Source organism: Fukomys damarensis, unplaced genomic scaffold, assembly GCF_012274545.1.
Source record: "Fukomys damarensis isolate Sample0158 unplaced genomic scaffold, DMR_v1.0_HiC HiC_scaffold_6, whole genome shotgun sequence".
NCBI classification, from domain to species: domain Eukaryota; kingdom Metazoa; phylum Chordata; class Mammalia; order Rodentia; family Bathyergidae; genus Fukomys; species Fukomys damarensis.
In genome coordinates, this window is record NW_022900918.1 from 29,498,827 (window position 1) to 29,519,000 (window position 20,174).

The 20,174-nt window shown below is 42.7% G+C and overlaps 1 protein-coding gene across 5 annotated transcripts in view; it reads right to left on the bottom strand.

Annotated features, from left to right (window-relative positions):
• The window catches only part of Abcc4 (ATP binding cassette subfamily C member 4), a 216,336-nt gene that overhangs the window by 46,564 nt on the left and 149,598 nt on the right, over positions 1-20,174 (bottom strand). For all 5 annotated transcript variants that reach the window (XM_010630726.3, XM_010630733.3, XM_010630742.3 and 2 more), the window contains 5 exons: positions 10,592-10,742; positions 5,158-5,277; positions 3,862-3,972; positions 2,828-2,928; positions 1,658-1,849 (listed from right to left, as the gene is read on the bottom strand). In XM_010630726.3, the coding sequence (XP_010629028.1) occupies positions 1,658-1,849; positions 2,828-2,928; positions 3,862-3,972; positions 5,158-5,277; positions 10,592-10,742 (675 nt within the window). The remainder of the gene's footprint in view (positions 1-1,657; positions 1,850-2,827; positions 2,929-3,861; positions 3,973-5,157; positions 5,278-10,591; positions 10,743-20,174) is intronic.

The following is a 20,174-nucleotide window of genomic DNA, read 5'->3' on the forward strand; positions in this document are numbered from 1 at the left end:
AAAGTGACATAAAATTCACCACCATAACCATTTTAAGTGTACATTAAATACAGTCACACTGCAGCACAGCCTTTACCTCCATCCACTTCCAGAGCTCTTTGCATCTAGCAAACCTGGAACTCTGCACATCAACACACTCACCACGGGGCTGTCCTTCATGTGTCTCAAGGCCGGGCGGCTCTGAGCCACGAGTGGTACATGCATGATTAACCCCTCAGGCGGCACTGACACAGTCCCATCAGCTGAAACAAGCCGATGGATGGCACAGTCATGCATGTACCACTAGGGGTGTGTTAAACAACAACTCCGCAACCTCCAGCAACTACCATTGTACTCTGTGTTGATGAGAGCTGGACTACTCCAGGGACTGCACATTAGTGAAATCATACAATGTCGTTCCTGTGTCTGGCCTTCCTCACTTAGCTTTATGGGCTCGAGTCCCACACAGGTTGTAGCACGTGTCAGAATTCCCTTCCTCTTTAAGACTGAATAACATTCCACTGGGAATATATACCGCATTTGGCTCATCCACTCGGCTGTCAATGGATACTTAGGTTGCTCCCACCTTTCATCGATTATGAATAATGCTGCCATGAACGCGTGTGTACCACAAATGCATTCTTCAAGCATCTAGAAGATGATACGGAAGAACGGATAATTTCAGAGATGCAGAGATATTTGGACTGATTCTGAAAATGAGGAGACTTTTTGAGCCAAACAGCAGCAGAAAAGGGCCCCCAAAGCCAGGAGCAGGGAGAACAAGGGACACCCTGAGTGCAGAAGGCTGTGCCCGTGTTGGGAGTCAAGGCTGGTAGAGGACTTCCTACCGCCTGCTTTGCTCTTGTTTAGTCCCTCCAGGACCCGGTCCCTGTGAGTGAAAGGGGCACTGCTGGAGTAGATGCTGAGAGATCCAGCCCCAAGCCTCCCTGTCGTCTCTCACGCCTCTCCAGGCTTTCCTTCCGTGGATTCTGAGTGAGGCTCTGGGCTCTATGCTGCCTGCAGCTTGGGGCTCTGCCTTCTGGGCCCTGACAGTGTTGAGGCTCTTGTGCTTCTTCCTGGTGGCTGAGAAGTGGCCATGTAGCTTTAGGCAGCACAGGCCCGGGCCTAGGGTCTGAACAAGGTCACAACAGTGGCTCACTCAGCCCAGGAGCCTGGGGGGAAGCCATGGGAGCACCAGATCTGTGTTTCGGGTAAACAGGAGCCCGCTGGAGGCCAGCAGAGTAAAAACAAAGTATATGTGAGAAGAAGGCAGGATAGACTAAGAAAAGGACAGGGACAATGGACAAAATCACCTGAGCAGTACAAGGAGCAAGACCTGACAGGAACCGGATAGAGGAGTCTGGGTGACAAGGAGTGATGAATAATTCAATGTTCAAAGACAGCGTCTTGAGCATGTTGAGTCAATGCAATCCTGATATCCAGGCCCTGCCAAGCTCCATGAGGGAGCTCACAGCATCCAGATGGAAATGCTGGCTCCCTCACTCTCAGTGCACAGCCCATTTCCAAGGAACACTCATCTCTGTCGTCACAGATATTGTCTGTACCCAGACAGACAGTAAGACCCTTAACAGGGGCACCAGGAAGCCAAAGAGCACGTGTGTCACGAGAGCTGTTGTTTTAGATGGAAATCAGAAGAAGCACGATGATTCAAACCAACCTTTTCTGTTGATTTAATGAGTGCTGTCAAGTGTTTTAACACCACAGGCCCATCCAAGCTGTACGTAAAGTTCATGTTATCAAAGATGATCACTCCTTCGTGGGGCCAGTCCGGCGGCGGGCGTTTCTGGTACTCCCATGGCGCTTCTTTCTCCAGGTCTGTGTATTCAATGACTCTCTCCACTGAAATCATCTGAAAGAGACACGGCATCCACACTGGTTATGACAGGAGGGCCTCGTTTGTGGGTGTCCACGATGGTCAAGGACAAGGATAATCTAGGCCTTGACGTCTCAAGATGGATGAGGATCTCCACGTTCTGCTATTGCGTTTGCCATCGTGCCACACTTAGGACTAATTCCTTCAAACTTCTGACACTGAATACAATGAGGACTTCATAAAAGCAAAGAGTACTTATGGCCTCCAATCGATGATCATTTGAGGCCACTTGCTATCCATCAGTTAAGTCAGAGAGTCAGCAAACCTCATTGTAATAATTCTGCTCCGTGGGAAGAGTGAAATGGAAATATTTCATCTCTCTCTCTAGGAGAAGGTGTAACTGTTCCAAAGAAGATGTAATTTACATATCGATTAAGCCCCTCCTAAACACCAAGGCCTGGCTCCTTGGAGGAGAGCACTGAAGAGGCGGCTGGCCCTACCCAGGAAGAAACAGCAGCAAATTCTGGGCTTCCTGCCTTCTTCTGCTCTTCACACAGCAGAATAAACGCTAACGCTGTAAAACTGAAGGTGGGTGGGTTGGGGTGAGGGTGGGGAGACCTATTAATTAAACAAACAAACAACCTCAGAAAACTGAATTCTTCTTTTACCAAGAATGAGGAATTACCCATTAAGAAACAAAAATACACAGGCCTCTAAGAAATTAGCTTCTATCCTCTCTAGGATTTCAGAACTTCCCTCCTACAGAGATGGTTATTACATTTGAAGACAGCTTGTGATGAATATAAAACCTGCTGACATAGCATACATGAGACTTAGAAAAAGATGTATATATTTTATTTTACATTAACTTTAAACAGATGGAAGAAGGATTTTAAAAAACTCCGTTAGCTACGATTAAAAATAACAGTTTTAATATTTTACATAAGAACTGCTTTTATGCCATTTAATGGCAAAGAGACTTGAAAAGGCCAAGAACGTTCAGATAAACATTACCATATTCTCCACTTCGGCGCTTTGTCTAACAGACCACTGGAACATTCCCATGAGCGTGAGGGCGTAGGACAAGGCCAAGCCAACCTGCCCAGCATCCAAAGCTACAAGAGGAGGGAGGAGAGAATGGAGTCAATCCCATTTGTAAAATGTGCCTGGCACCCTCTTCCAAGCTACCAAGAGGGTTCAGCAAGATGCACATCATGACAGCAATAGTTATACTTCAGTTACCTGCTGAGATCACGATACGATTTTTAAAACCTACTGTGCTTTTAGAAAACTTATTAAATGAGTTTATTAATCCCAACATGATCAGCCTATGTTTGAAAAACAGCATTATATATGTGAGGAATAATGTCACTGGTCAGACATACCTCATTACGTTTCCCAGCCCATTATGGGATCCCACACTTCCTACGTCTACGTCAAAGGGAACCACGGTGGGAAATCACTACACACAAGGCAATGGGTTCTAAAAGATGATGTTCTGCACAGTAAAACACCACCCTCGTTGTTCTACTCTTAAACATCACAATTCAGTGGTGTCACTATGGCAGCTGGGATGGCAAATTCATGCCACACGTGCCGACCTGCTTGTCTGGTGCACACCTGGCAATGATGACAATGCTGTTTCCTGCTGAGACTCCCCCTCAGTGGAGCACACAGGCAACTACACCAATAACCTTAGTAGCCCAAAGGCTAAAACCTAAAGCCAGAAGGGCAAAATGCTTCATAGCAGTTTGGGCTTTTTCCTCACAACTACCACATGTAACCAAGAATTTTCGGAATGTCATCGGCACAGACCTCAAGCCATTCAAAGAAAGATAAAAGGGATGCGTCAAGAGCCAGTGAGTACACTAAATGACTCGCACTGTGGAGTCACATCCATGCTGACACTCTGTAAATGCTTTAATTCACTTCGTTAGACCCAAACAGTATATTCCATTAGACGAGGTGGCAAGAGTTTAATTTAATAACTGTACACACAGCTACAAATTGTAGTCATACCATACATAGTTACCCACATCTGCACTTACTGTGTGCCAGGATCAGGGACCCGTAGGCAGTAACGATGACAAAGATGGCACAGATGGCATCCAGACGCACGGCAAACCATCGTGACGTTGTCAGAAACAAGAACCAAGCCTCTGGGTTGGGGAACCGGAATAAGCACAATGCGTAAGTACCAAAACCACACGAACTGCCCCCAACATGAGCAGTGTGACGATGCTCAAAGAGTAGCACAGCAGGGTCGCACACCCGAGGAGTCTAAAGGTTCCGCTCTCTGAAGGTTCCAGAAACCTGGATGAGGCATGCATGGCACGCACACAAACAGTGCAGTGGTTTTGCACAAAGGGGCACTGAGACATGCAACCCAGAGATGATAAGCAGAAACATAACTGTAGTAAAAAACAAAACAAAAAAATGGTCTTGCAGGGTCAGGCTACGGTGTGAAACTCTATATAGGTGGTTCTCGGTTCTTTGAACAGAGAGCAGCTGGCAATTTATTTCTAGCACCTTCCACACTTAAAGGGTACTGCACACAGGGAAGACTGCTTAGGGGCTGCATGACAGTGTCCCCCTTCCTACAAAGATCTGCAGGTGCGTTAGAAAGTACCATTAAAACCTAACACAACACAAATTGGAAAGACAGGCCAGGATTTTGTATATTCAGGGGAAAATCAGAAATGTCTAAGTGAGGGGATTAAAAAAAAAAAACTTCACTGATACAAAGAATAATACATACGACAATCTGTTAATCTCTGTCACTTCTGACATCTCATATGTTCTAAAGTCTAAATCAAGGGTTGGTAACCCTCAGATCATGGGCTAACACATGCTCATCATTTGTTTTTAGTAAAAGTTTGATGGGAGCAGGGTCAGGGGCCTATACAGTCTGTGCTTGTTTTTGTGCTAGAGTAGGAGACTGAAGTCACCACTGGCACTCTCTGGCTCTGCTTAAGGGCAGGGTCCTCTTTACAACTGCATCCCGTCCATGAGGACCAGGAAAGTTAAGGCCAAGTCACACACCTGACCTTGTGCCACAGGACTATGTGGCATACAAAACCTGAAACATTTGCTAGGTAGCCTTTTTGCAAAAAAGAAAAGTTTGTTAAGTTGTGATCTAAAGGGACAGAGAGCCACAGGGCAATGAGTTGCAAGGACCATGCAGCCGGGCAGAGGGAAAATGGGGAAATACAGAGATTCCAAGAGGAGTTAAAGCTCAAGGGCTGAAGGAGAGGAAAATGTGCCAGAGGTACCAGCCAACAAGGCCACCTGTAAAGCAAGCAGGAGATCCCAGGGGCTGAGGCCACTTCTGGAAACATACAGACCTGAGTGCAAGTCCTGGTGGGCATCAAACAGCTCCTGACATCTCTCTTCAGCCCTGTATGCCCGGACCGTCCAGAGCCCCTGGAGGGAGGAGGACAAGTGGGAAAACACCGGACTCCGTGCTGCAGAAACGCAGAAACACAGGCAGGCAGGCAGGCAGACAGACAGAACAGAGGAAGCTTGGTGAGGCTGGATGCAATAAACCAGCTGCCTCTTATACTCCATGGTCACACAACCCAACAACAGTGACACTAAGGGGTCTGAGTTTCCAGACAAAATACTCCCAGCGACCTGGAGAGGACCCTGCCTGCCAACGCTCAATCCATGGGCAAAGCAGATCTCATATTAAGGACCGGGAAATTAAAGTCACTGTTCCACCCACATTCAGATCTAGTTGTCATTCTCTCTTTGCTAACCCATCCTTCAAGGTCCTCTCCTCCATACTCCTAGATGTCTCTTTGGGCAAAAATTATGTTTCACCGATTTTTGAGCCAGGAGCATTATTTTTACGATTCTGTAAATACTCACCACAATGAATAATGATCTATTTACATGTCTGCTCCCACTTTAAAGTATCAATTTAGGGGCAAAGGATAGCCTGGTAGCCCAGTAACTAGAACACCACCTGACACAAGACATGTGCCTGACAAGTAGGGTGAAATGACAGTGTGTCATCTCCTTGCACCCAGAGGATTCTTCCTCTGTCAGGTGGTGCAAGAAGAGTCCTTCATGGTCACTGTGTACCTGGGAGTCACATCATACTTGTGTCCACAGAACCTGCTCAGCCAAGAGGTCTTTCACTGGTCTTGACCTCAACTGTAGGACCTTTGTAACCATCCTACCAGAAACCTGTCCTCGTGTTTGGAGGTCACTGTGCCATATGGCTTTTTAGAATCTGACTGTGGCCTTCGTGGCTTTATCATCTTGAAAGAATCTAGAAGGTAAATTCTCATTCATGTATGTTAGTTTCGATCTGGGACATGTGCCCCATGACTAGCCAGGTGTTTCGACCACACAGGATCCCATCAGGCCCAGCCTCCCACACGTGGGAACACATGGGCTGCCTGCTGCCAGGCAGGACAGTTCTGATAGTTCCTTCCTTCTGCACAGTGAACAGGACCATACTGGGCTTGTACCCAGCACACTGTCTTTACCATTTGTCTGGGATGAACCACTTGTGCTTACTGGGTAGGAAATACTGACAAATCACTTTTTTACCTATCCCCCTTCTAGAGAAGTCCTGTTGGTAAAACATGGAACAGTTAGGAGAAGTGAAGCCTATTTATCTTACAAGAGGCTGTATGCATTTTATAAGATGACAAGTGGGTAAAAATCAAGGGAAAACCCCGAAGTTATTTTGTAGTTAATCCAAGTGCTGGTCTTGGACAATGTGGTACAACACGGAAGTTCTCATTGTGCCCATGGGTGCTGTGCATGTTTGGGGACACTGGGGCACTTGTGTACCAAGACACAGGACCGCTCACAAAACAGAGACCACAGCTGCACAAGCAAGGAGGAAGAGGGCTTCTAAGTGTGTATGACACTCAGCTCCAAAAAGGTGCAACACCTCAGCCACGGGCCTGCTGTCTGCCAGCTCCTCCCTGTGGCTATTTGCTAAGCAGGATATATCTTTTAACTGATGCTTATTTCCTTTAACCCTGCACTGTTAAGAAGGTAATGGGATGTAAGAGGACTGAGCTCAAGCTCCAAATAAGAAAGGTGGGAGCTTCCCACAGGCCTTTGCTATAGACTTCAGCAGACATTCCAACGTGCCCCAGAGCTCATCACTCTGCAAACAGGATGCTCCCAGGGACTACCAACCCAGGCTTCCACATCCCAGGGTTCTATTAAGAGAGTGCTCAAAGTGTAGCTCCAGAAAACCCAGAACACTCCTTAGAACCACGCGCTCTCATTTATGGAATGAGCTGTTGTAGTGACAAGAACACTATTTCATCAGAGACGATGGCACTGAGGAGGCAGGTGTGGTGGTCACCCATGCAGGGTCTTCGAAGGAAGCCTCCAGCTTGGCCATGCTCACCTGTGTCCCTTATCAGGAGACCGAAGTCACCACTGGCACTCTGACTCCACCTAAGGGCAGGGTCCTCTACAACTGCATCCCGGCCATGAGGACCAGGAAAGTCAAGACCAAGTCACACACCTGACCTCTCCCAAGAGGTACAGAGGTACAGCAGGAATCTACACGCATGAGAGGTAATCCCGCCTCTGTCATACCTCACATGGGGTGAGAGCAGCGCCAGTGGGGGTGCACTGAAGGGACCGAGAAGACCATAAGTAGTCACGGGGGCGGCTCGTGGCAAGGCTCCGGGTCATCTTGCCTTTTTCCTACACAGGCCCATAAGGCTAGCACAAAACAGACGACAACACTATGACATTTTGCAGGACCCACAGCTGTGCTCTCCACAACCCCAAGGCTTCACTGGGCCATACCCGGAAGGACTGAGTATGCTTTCAGGGAAAGAGCAGGGCAGAGATCTCGGTATTCATTAACACTATGGGAGAGCTTCCGATGATTCCACTTTTGATTCCCTTATGTGTGAGGTGCTAGTACCTTACATAGTGGCCAATAAGCACCATCCAGGCACTGTCTCAGGCAACTGTCAGGAGAACCCCAAAGAGCAGGTATGATTACAGCCTCAACAAAGGAAAATGGACCTCAGGCATTAACAACATTGCCTACGAGTAAATAAAGTATTCCACGTAGTACACTAGGGTGCCAGACCCAACTCTTACTCCCAATGCTGTGCTTTTAATCTGAGCCACAACCTCAAGGCATCAATAATCAGAGTTAAAGCTCTCATGTGTTACCAGACACATTTTTCTCGATTTTGTAGGTAACGCTTAGAAAACGCTAAACTCTTACTTTACAAATACCCATTAGACTTCCCTAAATTGAACAACAGCCCTGGAAATCTGGTATGGAAACTTTGCGAAAAACAGCTTCAAGGATCTATGGTCTGAAAATAAGTAGCAGGTGCTGATGATCCACTCACAAATGGGTACTTGCAGCAGACATTGCTAATGGATCACAGCACCCTCGATGGAGGGAGTGTTGCTATGGCTCACAATCCAGGCACTTCCTGACTGAGACAGTTAGCTAAAGAAGTGCATCAAATACCATCCTGGTTTGATGCCCCTCTGTATGACTGCTGTTACATTTGTCTTTGGAAAAATAAAAATCATATTATGATCAAATATTATTAAGAATGCTTAAACATCAGCCTGGGCTTCCAAAGGCAGGTAGGCAGTAGGATCTGAAAATAGACCCTGGGGATCTACAAGTCCCTCGAAGCACAAAGATGGAGTAGGTCTATGCCTCTTGCTACAGCCATCAGGCAGTCTTCTTTTTCCTGGTGACTACAGTCTGTGGCCTTGAAAAACATTAGCAATTGTTGCTTAGAAAGAAGGGTAGTGAGCCGGGCGTGGTGGCACATGCCTGCAATCCTAGCACTCGGGAGGCTGAGGCAGGAGGATCCCTGTGAGTTCGAGACCAGCCTGGGCTACATAGTGAGTTCCAGGTCAGTCTCAACTACATGGTGAGACCCTGTCTCAAAAAACAAAACAAAACAAAAAAACCCCAGTAGAGCTGTTACTTATGACACAAACCCATACCCAGATGGATGATAAAAAATGGTTCATTTGGTTATCTGGGGATGTGGAGAAGGAATTATCCATATTTAACTCCTTATCACAGTCAACAAAGGTAGAGACAAACCCAAATTTTCCACATGGGCCATGACACAGTTGTAAAACTCTTCACATGAAAATTACACCAAGGTTTAGGATATGCTCAAGGCTTCAAGAGAGAAGATTCTACCTGCTTCTTGCAAAAAGCTTTAGTAGGGTCCTTTCTCTCTACTTCATATGGATGGGGAGTGGCTCCTGCCACAGAAAAATATCTATGTCAAGGGGTTCCTTCTGGAACCAACAACCCTTCCTCAAATATACCTGAAGCTTATTCTGCAACAAGACTGTTGAATAACTCCATTTCACAAGGGGCCTCAACTCATAAAATGTCTAAAAGCTTGCGTCTGCACAAAAAACGGGGCCAATGAGATGAACAACGGGGGTCTCCAGCATGCGGGTCTCCTCCACAGCCTGCCTCCTGAGTCCTGTCACTGGGACACAAGTCACATGTCACATCAGCTCACACTGTGCACATGGGGACAATGCACGTGACGGGGCTCACGGTGGTTTCGCAGGTCCTCCTGATGACAGAAAAACTTCTCTGTACCATTTATGAACTTTCACTCACTCCAGTTTATACAGACAGTGATGGAAAATGGCTCATAAGAGTTTATTATTAAAAAGGAGACACATATGCCATGAGAAAAGAACTCCCTTTGTCCCAGTGAACTCATATTTTTTCTTCTTAGTGATAACTGGGAACCACGGGACTCTATTTTCCGCTCATTGATTTTCAGAAAGACGAGTTGGCATTCAGTTGCACACACTACTCATCAGAGGTTTTCTGATGGAATAACTTCCTTTTTTACTTTTTTGGCTATGCTCCTTAGAGCTTTTCTAAAAATGAACAGTTCTACTCTCCTTATGGTTTTACATTTTAATAATAATGAAATATGTTACTTTGTTCATTCATAACGAGATGAGCTCTGGATTAATTCATCCTCTCTGATTATCTGCAGAATACGGTGATTTAATCATAAGGCATTTTCCCCATTATGCCCACACTAGAAAGCTAAACAGGGCAATAAATAGACTGAATGCATTCTAAACTCTCCTTCTGATTGTTCAGCGTCCATGATCAACAGTGTAGGTGAAAAGCCCACAGCGAGGCCTTACACCAAGTACCACTGATAACAAGGAGCAAAACTGAAAATAACAATGCTTGTCTTTCCAAAGCACTTAGCAGCTGCAATTTATTCCAATAAGTTAGAATTATATTTTTCAAGTACATTACTTCTGGTATGAGTATATCTCTCATACCTCTGCCTTTCTTTTCTTTCCTCTTTTCCTTTCCTTGTCATTCCCAGTATCTTTAGAGAAGGAAGAAATTTCCCTGATTATTTTTGCTCTAAATTGGTTCCATACACGGTGAGATGTTTTATTGGAAAAATGCTTATTGAGTGCCTGCCCTGTGTACGCAGGGAAATGCGTCATGAACAAGACAGAGAGGGCCCCTGTCTGGGCGAATGCCAGTTGAGCACCGTGCCCACCTCCACCTGTCATTCCTTCTTATGTTAAACTGCAAAGCTGCACCTGGCAGGCCACCGGCTCCACTCACTTTGAGGGCCACAGTGACTCATGCTGACCCTAATACTGTGTTTAATTGCCTTATGGTAACAGGGGGAGAAAGTCTGGAGGACTGCGCGTGCAGAACTTTCTTGTCTCCTTAAGTACGGCATAGATGAAAGCCACGTCACACTGCTGAACCCACTGGAGATCCTCAGTACTCACTTGTGGACTCCAGGCGTTTGACATCCCTTGAGGTTTCCAAGAAGTAGCGCCGAAGAACGAAGAAAATGATGGCCAGGGGAATCATCGGTACTGCGATCCAAGGAATCACGGCCACCGCCACGGCCATCACACTGATGACGAACAACAGTGTCTGGAAGAGCAGAGACAGAGACAGGCTCCTCAGCGAGTATGCTTTCCACAACAGACTTTACTGCCTGGTTTTGTTGGGACTCCACTCCTTTCTCCAAAAGGCTTGCTAGCATTAAGGGAGCCCTGGCTTTACCTTCCCAAGAAATAACAAAGGTGTTGGTGGGGTAGAACATATGCATCACAAGACTGCTGTGGGCAACACCAGGAAGAGAAAGTTTTCAAACTGTGTTCTTTTGAAACGTTCATTAGTCATATAAGGTAGGCACTGCTATTTCTTCCCTGTGGGATAGATAAGAAAGCTGAGGCTCAGGGTAAGCCTGAATCGTAAACTATCTGGAATCAGTAGGTGTAACTAGGGAAACTGGCAAGCAAGTACCAGGCTAGGATTCCAGGGTCCTCAGCTATGCATGGATAAAGAATTGGATATGGGCAACTTTTTATGTTTTAGGAAAAATAATTTTGCTTACATGGGCCTCACAACTTGTTTCTTTCTTCTAATTACCCTAACTTGAGGGATATCAGAGTTCAACAGACCCAGTAAACAGATGAGAGACAAGTTCAGATTTTTTAAAAAATCCGAGTTTTAAAAATAAGTAGGCAACCTCCTGTGTCTGTAAGATTTTTTGTTGTTGTTTTTAATCCTATCTCCTAGATATGCATTAAATTTTCCATGAGGATTCGATTTGAATGTCTACGTCAGAGGTAAATGAAGACAGCAATAGCAGATGCCCTTAACCAGGCATTTACTGTGTGAATGGCCTTGTGCGAACTATCAGTTCTATGAAGCTTCATTTGATCAGCACCTCCCCTGGGAAGGGACTTGGTCTTGGGAAACTACGATGATCTAAAATGACAGCAAGTAGAACAGAAACCTGAAATTGGAGGCTGCTGGTTTAAGGATCCATCTTTATCAGGCAAAGCACAAAATCATGATCTGTGGCCTCAGGTGATGACTGCACCACAGCAGCCAAGTCCACCGCTGAGGAGGTGCAGCACTGACCCAGAGGAGAGGACCCAGGGTGGCAGCGCGAGGCCTCTGAGGTTCCCAGTCTTACACAGAAGCGCCTGACCTCCCCAGGCTCAGCTAGCACTGTGGGAGTATATGTTTGGGGTCTGAGTCACCACGACTTGGAAAAGGGATGTCTCATGTGTATTTTATCCTGAGAAAGGATGCTGTCCTGTGAGCAGCTGTTTCCAAAAGATATACATAATGCAAATGAATTGCTCTGAGGTATGCAAAAGCGAGGAAGGAAAAAAAATGAAAAGCTCATAAAAAATGTTAACTGTTTTGTTTTAGAAACTGTCCCCTAAATCAGAAAAATAAGATGTTGCTGCGTTGCTTGTATATACAGTAAATGTTCCTAAAATGGTGAAGAAATTTCCTATGTCTAGCTGACAACTAAAGAAAAGCACAGCTGTCCTGCCCTCTAAAATGCAAAAAACAGATCACATTTCCTGAGGTCTGTGTCCAACCTCTTAAGTACTTCACACACATTATCTGACTTCATTCTCACAGCAAATTTAACCAGTGAGGATCACCATCACCCTTTACAAGGGGGAAACTGAGGCTCAGAGAGTTAAAATGACTGTCCCAAATGAGATCTCGCAGAGTCATTTTGATCCCAAGTCTGTTCTCTCAACCTCTGCACGACACTGTATCTCATATACATATTAAGATTTGAAAAAAAAAAAGAATAAATAAATATACTATCTGATATATTTCCCCTTTTCTCTGCATTTGGTACTTTCGTTAGGCTTCTTGTTGTATCTGACCTCTCCCATGGGGTGACAGTTCACTGACTTGCAGCTTAATCAGGGAATAACAGCCTGCTCAGCTCCAAAGAGCGCAGGGGACATTAAAAAGTCCCAAGAATGGTTGCTAATAGAACACACCGACACATGTTGATTAAAGAAATATTATTCCAAGTTTTAAAAAGAAGAATTTTTCATAAGAAAGACGAGTTTTAAGTCCCCCCCAAAAAAATTTAGAGGGGAGAAAATGCCAAATTTAATTTTAACAAACACATAAAATCCCAGCATACAAAATGGATAACTGAATGTTTATATATTTCATATCTGTATTTGAATGGTGGTAAGAACATTAAATTTTCCCCCAAAAGATTCTCCTCTAGAATCAATATTTTTCTGAATATCACAAGTTTGAACAGCCTTTTCACGAGTACAATTTTAATTACGTTTGCATTTGGCCTTTATCTGTCAAATTACTTAGGGTTCTGTAGGAGTTTCTCGGCATCTATCTACAGTGTATTTTAAACTTAATTCCAAGGGGTTCTGCTCCTGCCAGTCCAGGTGAGGCTTGTGCCAAAGAACATGTTTCCTATAAACAGCAGTAAAAACACAGTCTCGTTTGATCCAAAGAAGGCTTGTGGCTCACTCCGTTCCTTACCTGAACTCTATCTCATACCTCTGTTAGGCACAAAGTGAAGATACATATTTACTCATAAAGCCACTTAATCAGTGCATAGTACTTTTATAATTTGCTTACAACATTAAAAAATAAAATCGGGATCACCAAGATTGCTAACAACTCAGTGGAACTAGAATGCTTTTAATTCTGCTGTCAGTCTCTAGAATTCTGTTCCAATTTGTGATAAGTGCAAATTATCCAGGTTGCCTTAAACTGTTATTGATTTTACAGAAGATAGGACTTCAGTTCAACAAACAAAGAGGTTCATTTGCTGGCAAGATTTTTCTTTGATTTAAAAAGAAAAAAAACCATAGTGCCTAATTTTTTTAATAAGCTGTTTACTCATGTGAGTAGAGATTCTTCTATTCATTCTGGAAACATATGAGATAAAAATTTACCTCTGAAATCACTATCATAACAGATTGTGTTGCTGGCTAATGCATAATCATTTGAGAGGCACTAAAATTCTGAATTGGCTATCCAAACCTCTACAGGTATTGAGGAGTAAAAATGTCATTCCTATCAAATCATACTCATTACAGGGTAAGTCCGAGTAGCGGGGTGGGATATGGAAAGCCGTTAATGCAAGCTCCCAAGCCTCAGTGTCACCATTACATCAGCAGGTGCACACTGAGTGTGACTAGGCCACCCTGCACACCTCAGGAGTCCAGAGGTCCACGCTGGTTCCCAGGTCCATTCTGGTACAGGACCCGCCTTGGAGGTCTCACCTTTAACATCTGTTGCTTCTGACCTCGCCCCACTCAATTACCTTTGCTATATTAGAGCTTTATAGAATGTCGTTATTCATATTTGTAGAAGGACGGCTACATAAATGTTCTCTAAGGTTACGCTTTTCTAAACCTGGAAACAGTAACCAGTCCTTTCATCCCTTGTTTGGCTGGTCTGATGTTTTCCCATCCACAGCAGCTCTGGGAGCTGGGTCATCCTTCAGTTAGCTCTGCGTCCTGAGTCACAGCTAACCACACTGCAGACTGAATGGCTTGTGGGCTATAATCTGTTTGCCAACACAATAGCAGGCGTTAAGGAAATGTGGTGCCCTCTGCCTGTCTTTGTATTCAGCAGGTCTCTCGGATCAACAGGTCCCTTTTCACTTTTTTAGTATTGATGCTTATTGCAAAATTCAAGGCAGAAGCCTGTGGATACAATTCTTTTTAAGACACACCTTAAAAATAAAGGTAGGAGGTGAAAGCATTAATCAAAGAAGGCAGCTACCACTACCTCTGTAAACATAGAAGCTTTAATTCAGGAAGGATGCCTAACAGAAAACATTTCACAAGAAGAAAGGGTCAGATCACCCGAAGGATACAAACAATTCAATTTATATGAATCCAAAAGTATAGCTAAAAAATGAATAAAGTAAAATCTTAATGAACCCAGGAGAAGCAAAGAAAATCTGACCTATTCAATAACTTAACAACAGGCAGATAAAAATCAAGGGTTAGAGAAGATTTGAAAAAAAATAGTTAACAAGCTTGACTTAAGCATGACTGAATGGCTATAATATCATAGCCAACAACTACATTTTCAGGTACATATCTACCATGCCATAAAGCCATAATCGACAAACTTCAAAGAAACAGAAGTTATACATGATATACCTGAACACTGGCTTTAAAAAGAAACCAACTAGAAAATAACTTCATGTTTAGAAACATGTATACTTCTAAACACCTTGCTCAAAGAAATTAAAATAGGAAATGTTTTTTAAAAGAAACTAAAAATCTAATAATATTAAATTTTGAGGACTGCACTAATGCGGTGTTTAGAGGTGAATTTATAGCTTTAAGCATACTTATAAAAAAAGGGCTAATGTCATGTCTCTAAAAAACTTCCTGAAGAGAGAAAAAGAACAACATGTTACACTAAAGTATAAAAAGAATGGGAATTAGAAAATAGTAGACATTAATGAAATAGAAGAATAATTTCCAAGGAGAAAAATCAACAAACTAAAAAGTGGGTTCTTTGAAAATATTAATAAAGTAAGTTCCTATATTGAGGCTGACACAGAAAAGGGTGGGGATTTATCACTATTATGAATTACAAGAGGATCACAAGAGCAAACAAGCATTAAAAAGAAGATAAATATTGTGTCAATGGATTTTAAATTTTGGATTCAAAGGGAAAACTTTGTGACAAATGACAAAGACTGATATAAGAACAAATAGAAATCTGGTGATATTACAGCAATAGTTGGAAAGTAAGTATATAATCCCCACTAAAGAAAATTTCTAGCTACACAAATTCATTGGTGAATTCTATGAAACAGTAGAGAAAAGAAAAATACTAATTTTGCAATACTTCATTTTCATTCAGAACATAGACAAGGAATGCACTGTCAGGTTTCCATTAAAGAAGCACAACTAGGATGGGATAAATATCAAAACACTCACTGCAAAAAATCTACTTCTGTTATTTTGGGGGCAGTGTAGGCAGGTCCAGAATCTACACAGCTAACTGTTTGAAAGGGCAGGGGATGAAGCTGCTGTCCAAAGGAGACATTCATATTCTTTAGAGAAGTCTCAGCTCTTAGCCTTTGAATGACTGGATCAGACTCACCATGTTACTTAACATAATCTTCCTTACTTCAAATCAACTAATTACAGACTTTAATGACATTTACAAAAATACCTTCCCAGAAACAAGCAGATCACTGCTTGGTTGAATAACTAGGAACTGTAGACTAACCAAGTTGACAAATAAAACTGATTATCATAAGGAGAAAACACGCCCCAATGCTTTTTTTATGAGGCCTGTGTAACTCTGACAAAACAATACAAGAAAAGGAAATTAAGAGACTCACATTCTTCATGACAACTGATACAGAATTCATGAAAAAAAATCAACAAATTTAATATAATGATGCATTTTTTTATAATGATGCATTTTTTTAAAATGCTAGATCATGGCCAAGTGGAGTTTATCCCAGGAATACACAGCTAAATTAAAATGCAAATACCAATCAGTGTAGTTCACCACATGAAAAGAATAAAAGAGAATAATCATATGATGATCTGAAGAGATGGAGGAAAAAACATTTGTCACAATTCAACTATTTTGTTGTTGTTGTTGTTTTGTTTTTTTGGTACTAGAGATTAAACTCGGGCCCTTATGCTTGCAAGGCAAGTGACAGAACCACTGAGCTAAATCCCCGGCCCATACAATTTAACTATTTTTGATTAAAAAATGTTAACTCAAAAAAAAAAACCAAAAATTAAAGGAAAATTTTGATTAAAATGTCTACTGAAAACACAAGTATACACATGACTACCATGAATACCTTAATGGGAAAGAACTGAAAATCATTCTGCTAAAATTTTTTAAAAAGGTACTAGAAGCATAAGCCACAGCAATAAGTCAAGAAAAGGAAATAAAAATCAAAAATATTAGAAAAAGTTATGCTATCATTATTTGTAGCTGACATGATTGTGTATGTAGGAAATTATACAGAATTAAAAGAAAACACCCAATCAAACAACTGCAGCAAATTCAGGAATTCAGCAAGTTCAACGACACAATGTTAGCACACATAAATCAAATATATTTCTATATATTAACAACAAACTGGAAAATATTTAAAACAATCTCATAAATAGGAGCACATCAAATACTCAGAATTAAATGTAACCAAAGGAATGTAATATCTACATCACAAACTAGAAAACATTTTTGAGAAAAATTGGAGACCAAAATAAGTAGACAGACCTATACCATAAAGACTGAATAATGTCCAGATTTACAGACTCCCCACATTGTTGTATGGCTAAAATTATTAATTAAAATCCCACCAGGGTCCAGGATGTAACTCAGTGCAGCACCTTGCTGGCAAGTGCGAGGCCCCTGAGTTCGATTCCCAGTACAAGAAAAGAAAAAAAGAAAAGAAAAGAAAAGAAAAGAAAAGAAAAGAAAAGAAAAGAAAAGAAAAGAAGGAAGAAGAAAGGAAGGAAGGAAGGAAGGAAAGAAGGAAAGAAAGAAAGAAAGAAAGAAAGAAAGAAAGAAAGAAAGAAAGAAAGAAAGAAAGAAAGAAAGAAAGAAAGAAAGAAAGAAAGAAAAAAGGACCACAAAAGCTATTCCCCAACCCTTGTGTTGGGGATCAAACCCATCAGCAAAACTTTTAAAAGTTTTTTGGGGGAGGCAAGTTAATTCTAAAATTTAAAAGTTTCTACAATGCCGAAAACAATCTCAATAAAGAAATGCAGAGTTAGAAGACTCAAACTATGGATGTTAAAGCTTACTAAACAATAACCGATAACAATAACCAATAACAATAGCCAGTAGTATTAACACCAGGACAAACATATCAGTGGACCAAAATAAAGTGCATGAAAAAGACCTGCTCACACGCCGTCAACCATGGTGTCAAAACAATTTAATATAAATTAATTGTGGCTAAAATAGGGGAAAAAATAAACCTCAATCCCTAACTTCTTGTGTCATACACCAAAATTAATGTTTTGCTTTTTGTTAAAGTAAGCACAAAACTACCTTCTAACCCAGCAACTCAATCTCTAATTGTTTTACCTAAGAAGAATGAAAACATGTACATACAAAAACTTTCACAAGAAGCCTCACTGCTACAAATATGGCAATAACCCAAATGTCCACCAGTCATAAAGATAAACAGAATCTGATGTCTTCATACAATGGAATATCAGTCAGAAAAGAAGGTGGGGGGAACCACTGAAACATGCATGGAAGTAAAGAACTTTATATTGAGCAAAAGAATCCAGCCACAGAAAGCTATGCACTATACTAATTCCATGTCTATCCAGGCCAACAAAGAAAAAGATCTATGCAGACAGAAATGGAGGGGAGGTGTTGGGTGTGGTAACTGACTATAGAAGAGCCAAGGAGACCTCCTGGGAAGAAGAAAATTCTATCTTGTTTTAGATGGCGGTTACTGAGATGTAACCAATTATCAAAACTCATCAAACGAAAAGAAAATGTTTCTTTTACTGTATGTCAATTATATCTCAATAAAAAGCTTGGCAGGGTTAAAAAAAAAAATGCCACCGAAATTCTATTCCTATCCCTCAGATGTTGGACAATGTATACACACACACACTGCCCAGAAGCAACTGCCTTGGTACACTGGTGATGCGGAAGGGGCATGTGTGAGGTGACCGGTAACAGCATGCTCCAGAGCTGTGGGTGATGTAACTCCCACAGGTGCTGGCCCATTGCTGTGAGGCAGCTGTACCATCTGCTTCAGGACTGAACACGGATGCCAGGGAACATTCCACCAATGACTCAGAGAAAGGGCTGTGAGAAACAACTGAGTCAGGGAGCTCACCAAGTGGGCGACAACCAGGAGCCAGTAGTGAACATAAGGACCTGTGTACCACATTAGACTGAAAGGAACACCTCCATACATCAGGCAGAAAGTGCAAGGTTTTGGTTTATTTATTTTTGAAACAGGGTCTCACTGTGTAGTTGAGACTGACCTGGAACTCACTATGTGGCCCAGGCTGGTCTTGAACTCACAGTGATCGTCCTGCCTCAGCCTCCCTAGTGCTGGGATGACAGGCATGCACCACCACGCCCGGCTTGCAAGATTGTAATAAAGTTCGCCAGCCCACCACTTGTTCATCTGTCAAGAAAACTCATTAAGTACATGGACAGAAATGAATGTAATCAAGAATAGCATATGGAGACTCTAAAGGTCTCAAATGAGTAAATATTTAGCCATTTTCCTCCCGTAAGAATTGTTCATTTTATCATTACTAAGGATGGAAGATGGCAAAAAGAGAATGCATTGTGAATGCCCACTGTTGTTTTGCCATGGACATCATCCAATAATGCCAGCATGTAAAGTTCTGTGCTCTGCAGAATACCACCAGGCTTGATAAAAATGAGAACCTTCATTTTTTTCTTTAGGTCTTAATTAGCTTCCAGTTGCACTACAACCATTATCATTATGTTGCACATGCTGGGACAGACTGGAACACCGGTTGCCAGCCCAGAAGTCTGGGAGGGTCCCTGGTGATTAACTGCCACCATGCTGATGTGGACAGTGTGGCTAAGTGTTCAAATATCTCACTAGAAAAAAATCCAACCATCTCAGTTTTCCTTTTTAAAGAAAGGAAAAGGAATCCTAGGCATAGGCCTGTGTGAATCCTACTGCTATGACCACAGACACCCACAGGTCAAGGGCCGGTCCCTATTCGCAGGAGCCCATACGATCACAATTCCCCTGTTCACAAGAAGGAAACCACTTTAACCTGGCAGCTGGCACGAATCATTATCTCTAGGTCTGGCATTTTCAAACTATTGTCTTCTTGCAAGCACACTGCCTGAAACTCTTTTGTTGATTTTGAAAGCACGAAAACTGCAATTCGGTTAAAATGGATGAGTTTACTTTAAAAGAGTTGGTTAAGACAGAGATCTTTGAAACGAAGGCCAGGCAACCTCGCTAACAATCTCTTTTGTCCTGTGGGGATTTGAGGGTGGGAGAGGGGGCAGGGGTGAACAAACCGTAGAAATCTCAAAATGACAAAGTCATTGTTCGGGGCGCTTTCTTACACACTTTCCCTGACATCTCTACACAATGAAACGCAAGGGTCAGCGGTACCGAGACAAGTCAAGGCAGTTCCCCTCTTAGGCTTCTATAAAAGCCAGTGACCCAGCCTATTATCCTCAAGTCTTAGGCTGGCTTTGTTCTCAATATCCAGATGCAGCGGCTTTTTCTCACTGCTCGAGCGATCCCCTGCCCCCAGGAAGAAATGACTGAGGACTCCCCCTTTCCATTCTCCTTGACGCTGGGCGTTTTCACTTCATAAAGCTGCAGTCCATGTGTTTTGTGTGCGGGGAGGAGGGAATGAGACATTCAGTGGTGGTCTCCACTGCTGCTGCATTGGTGGCTCAAGGAGCCTCAGGATTAGCCCTTTGTGTCCCATGAAAGGATATGAAAAGTCAGTTATTGAAGTTCGGTCAAGCTGTTGATTTTTTTTTTTTTTTTTTTTTTTTTGTCCTGGGGATTGAACTCAG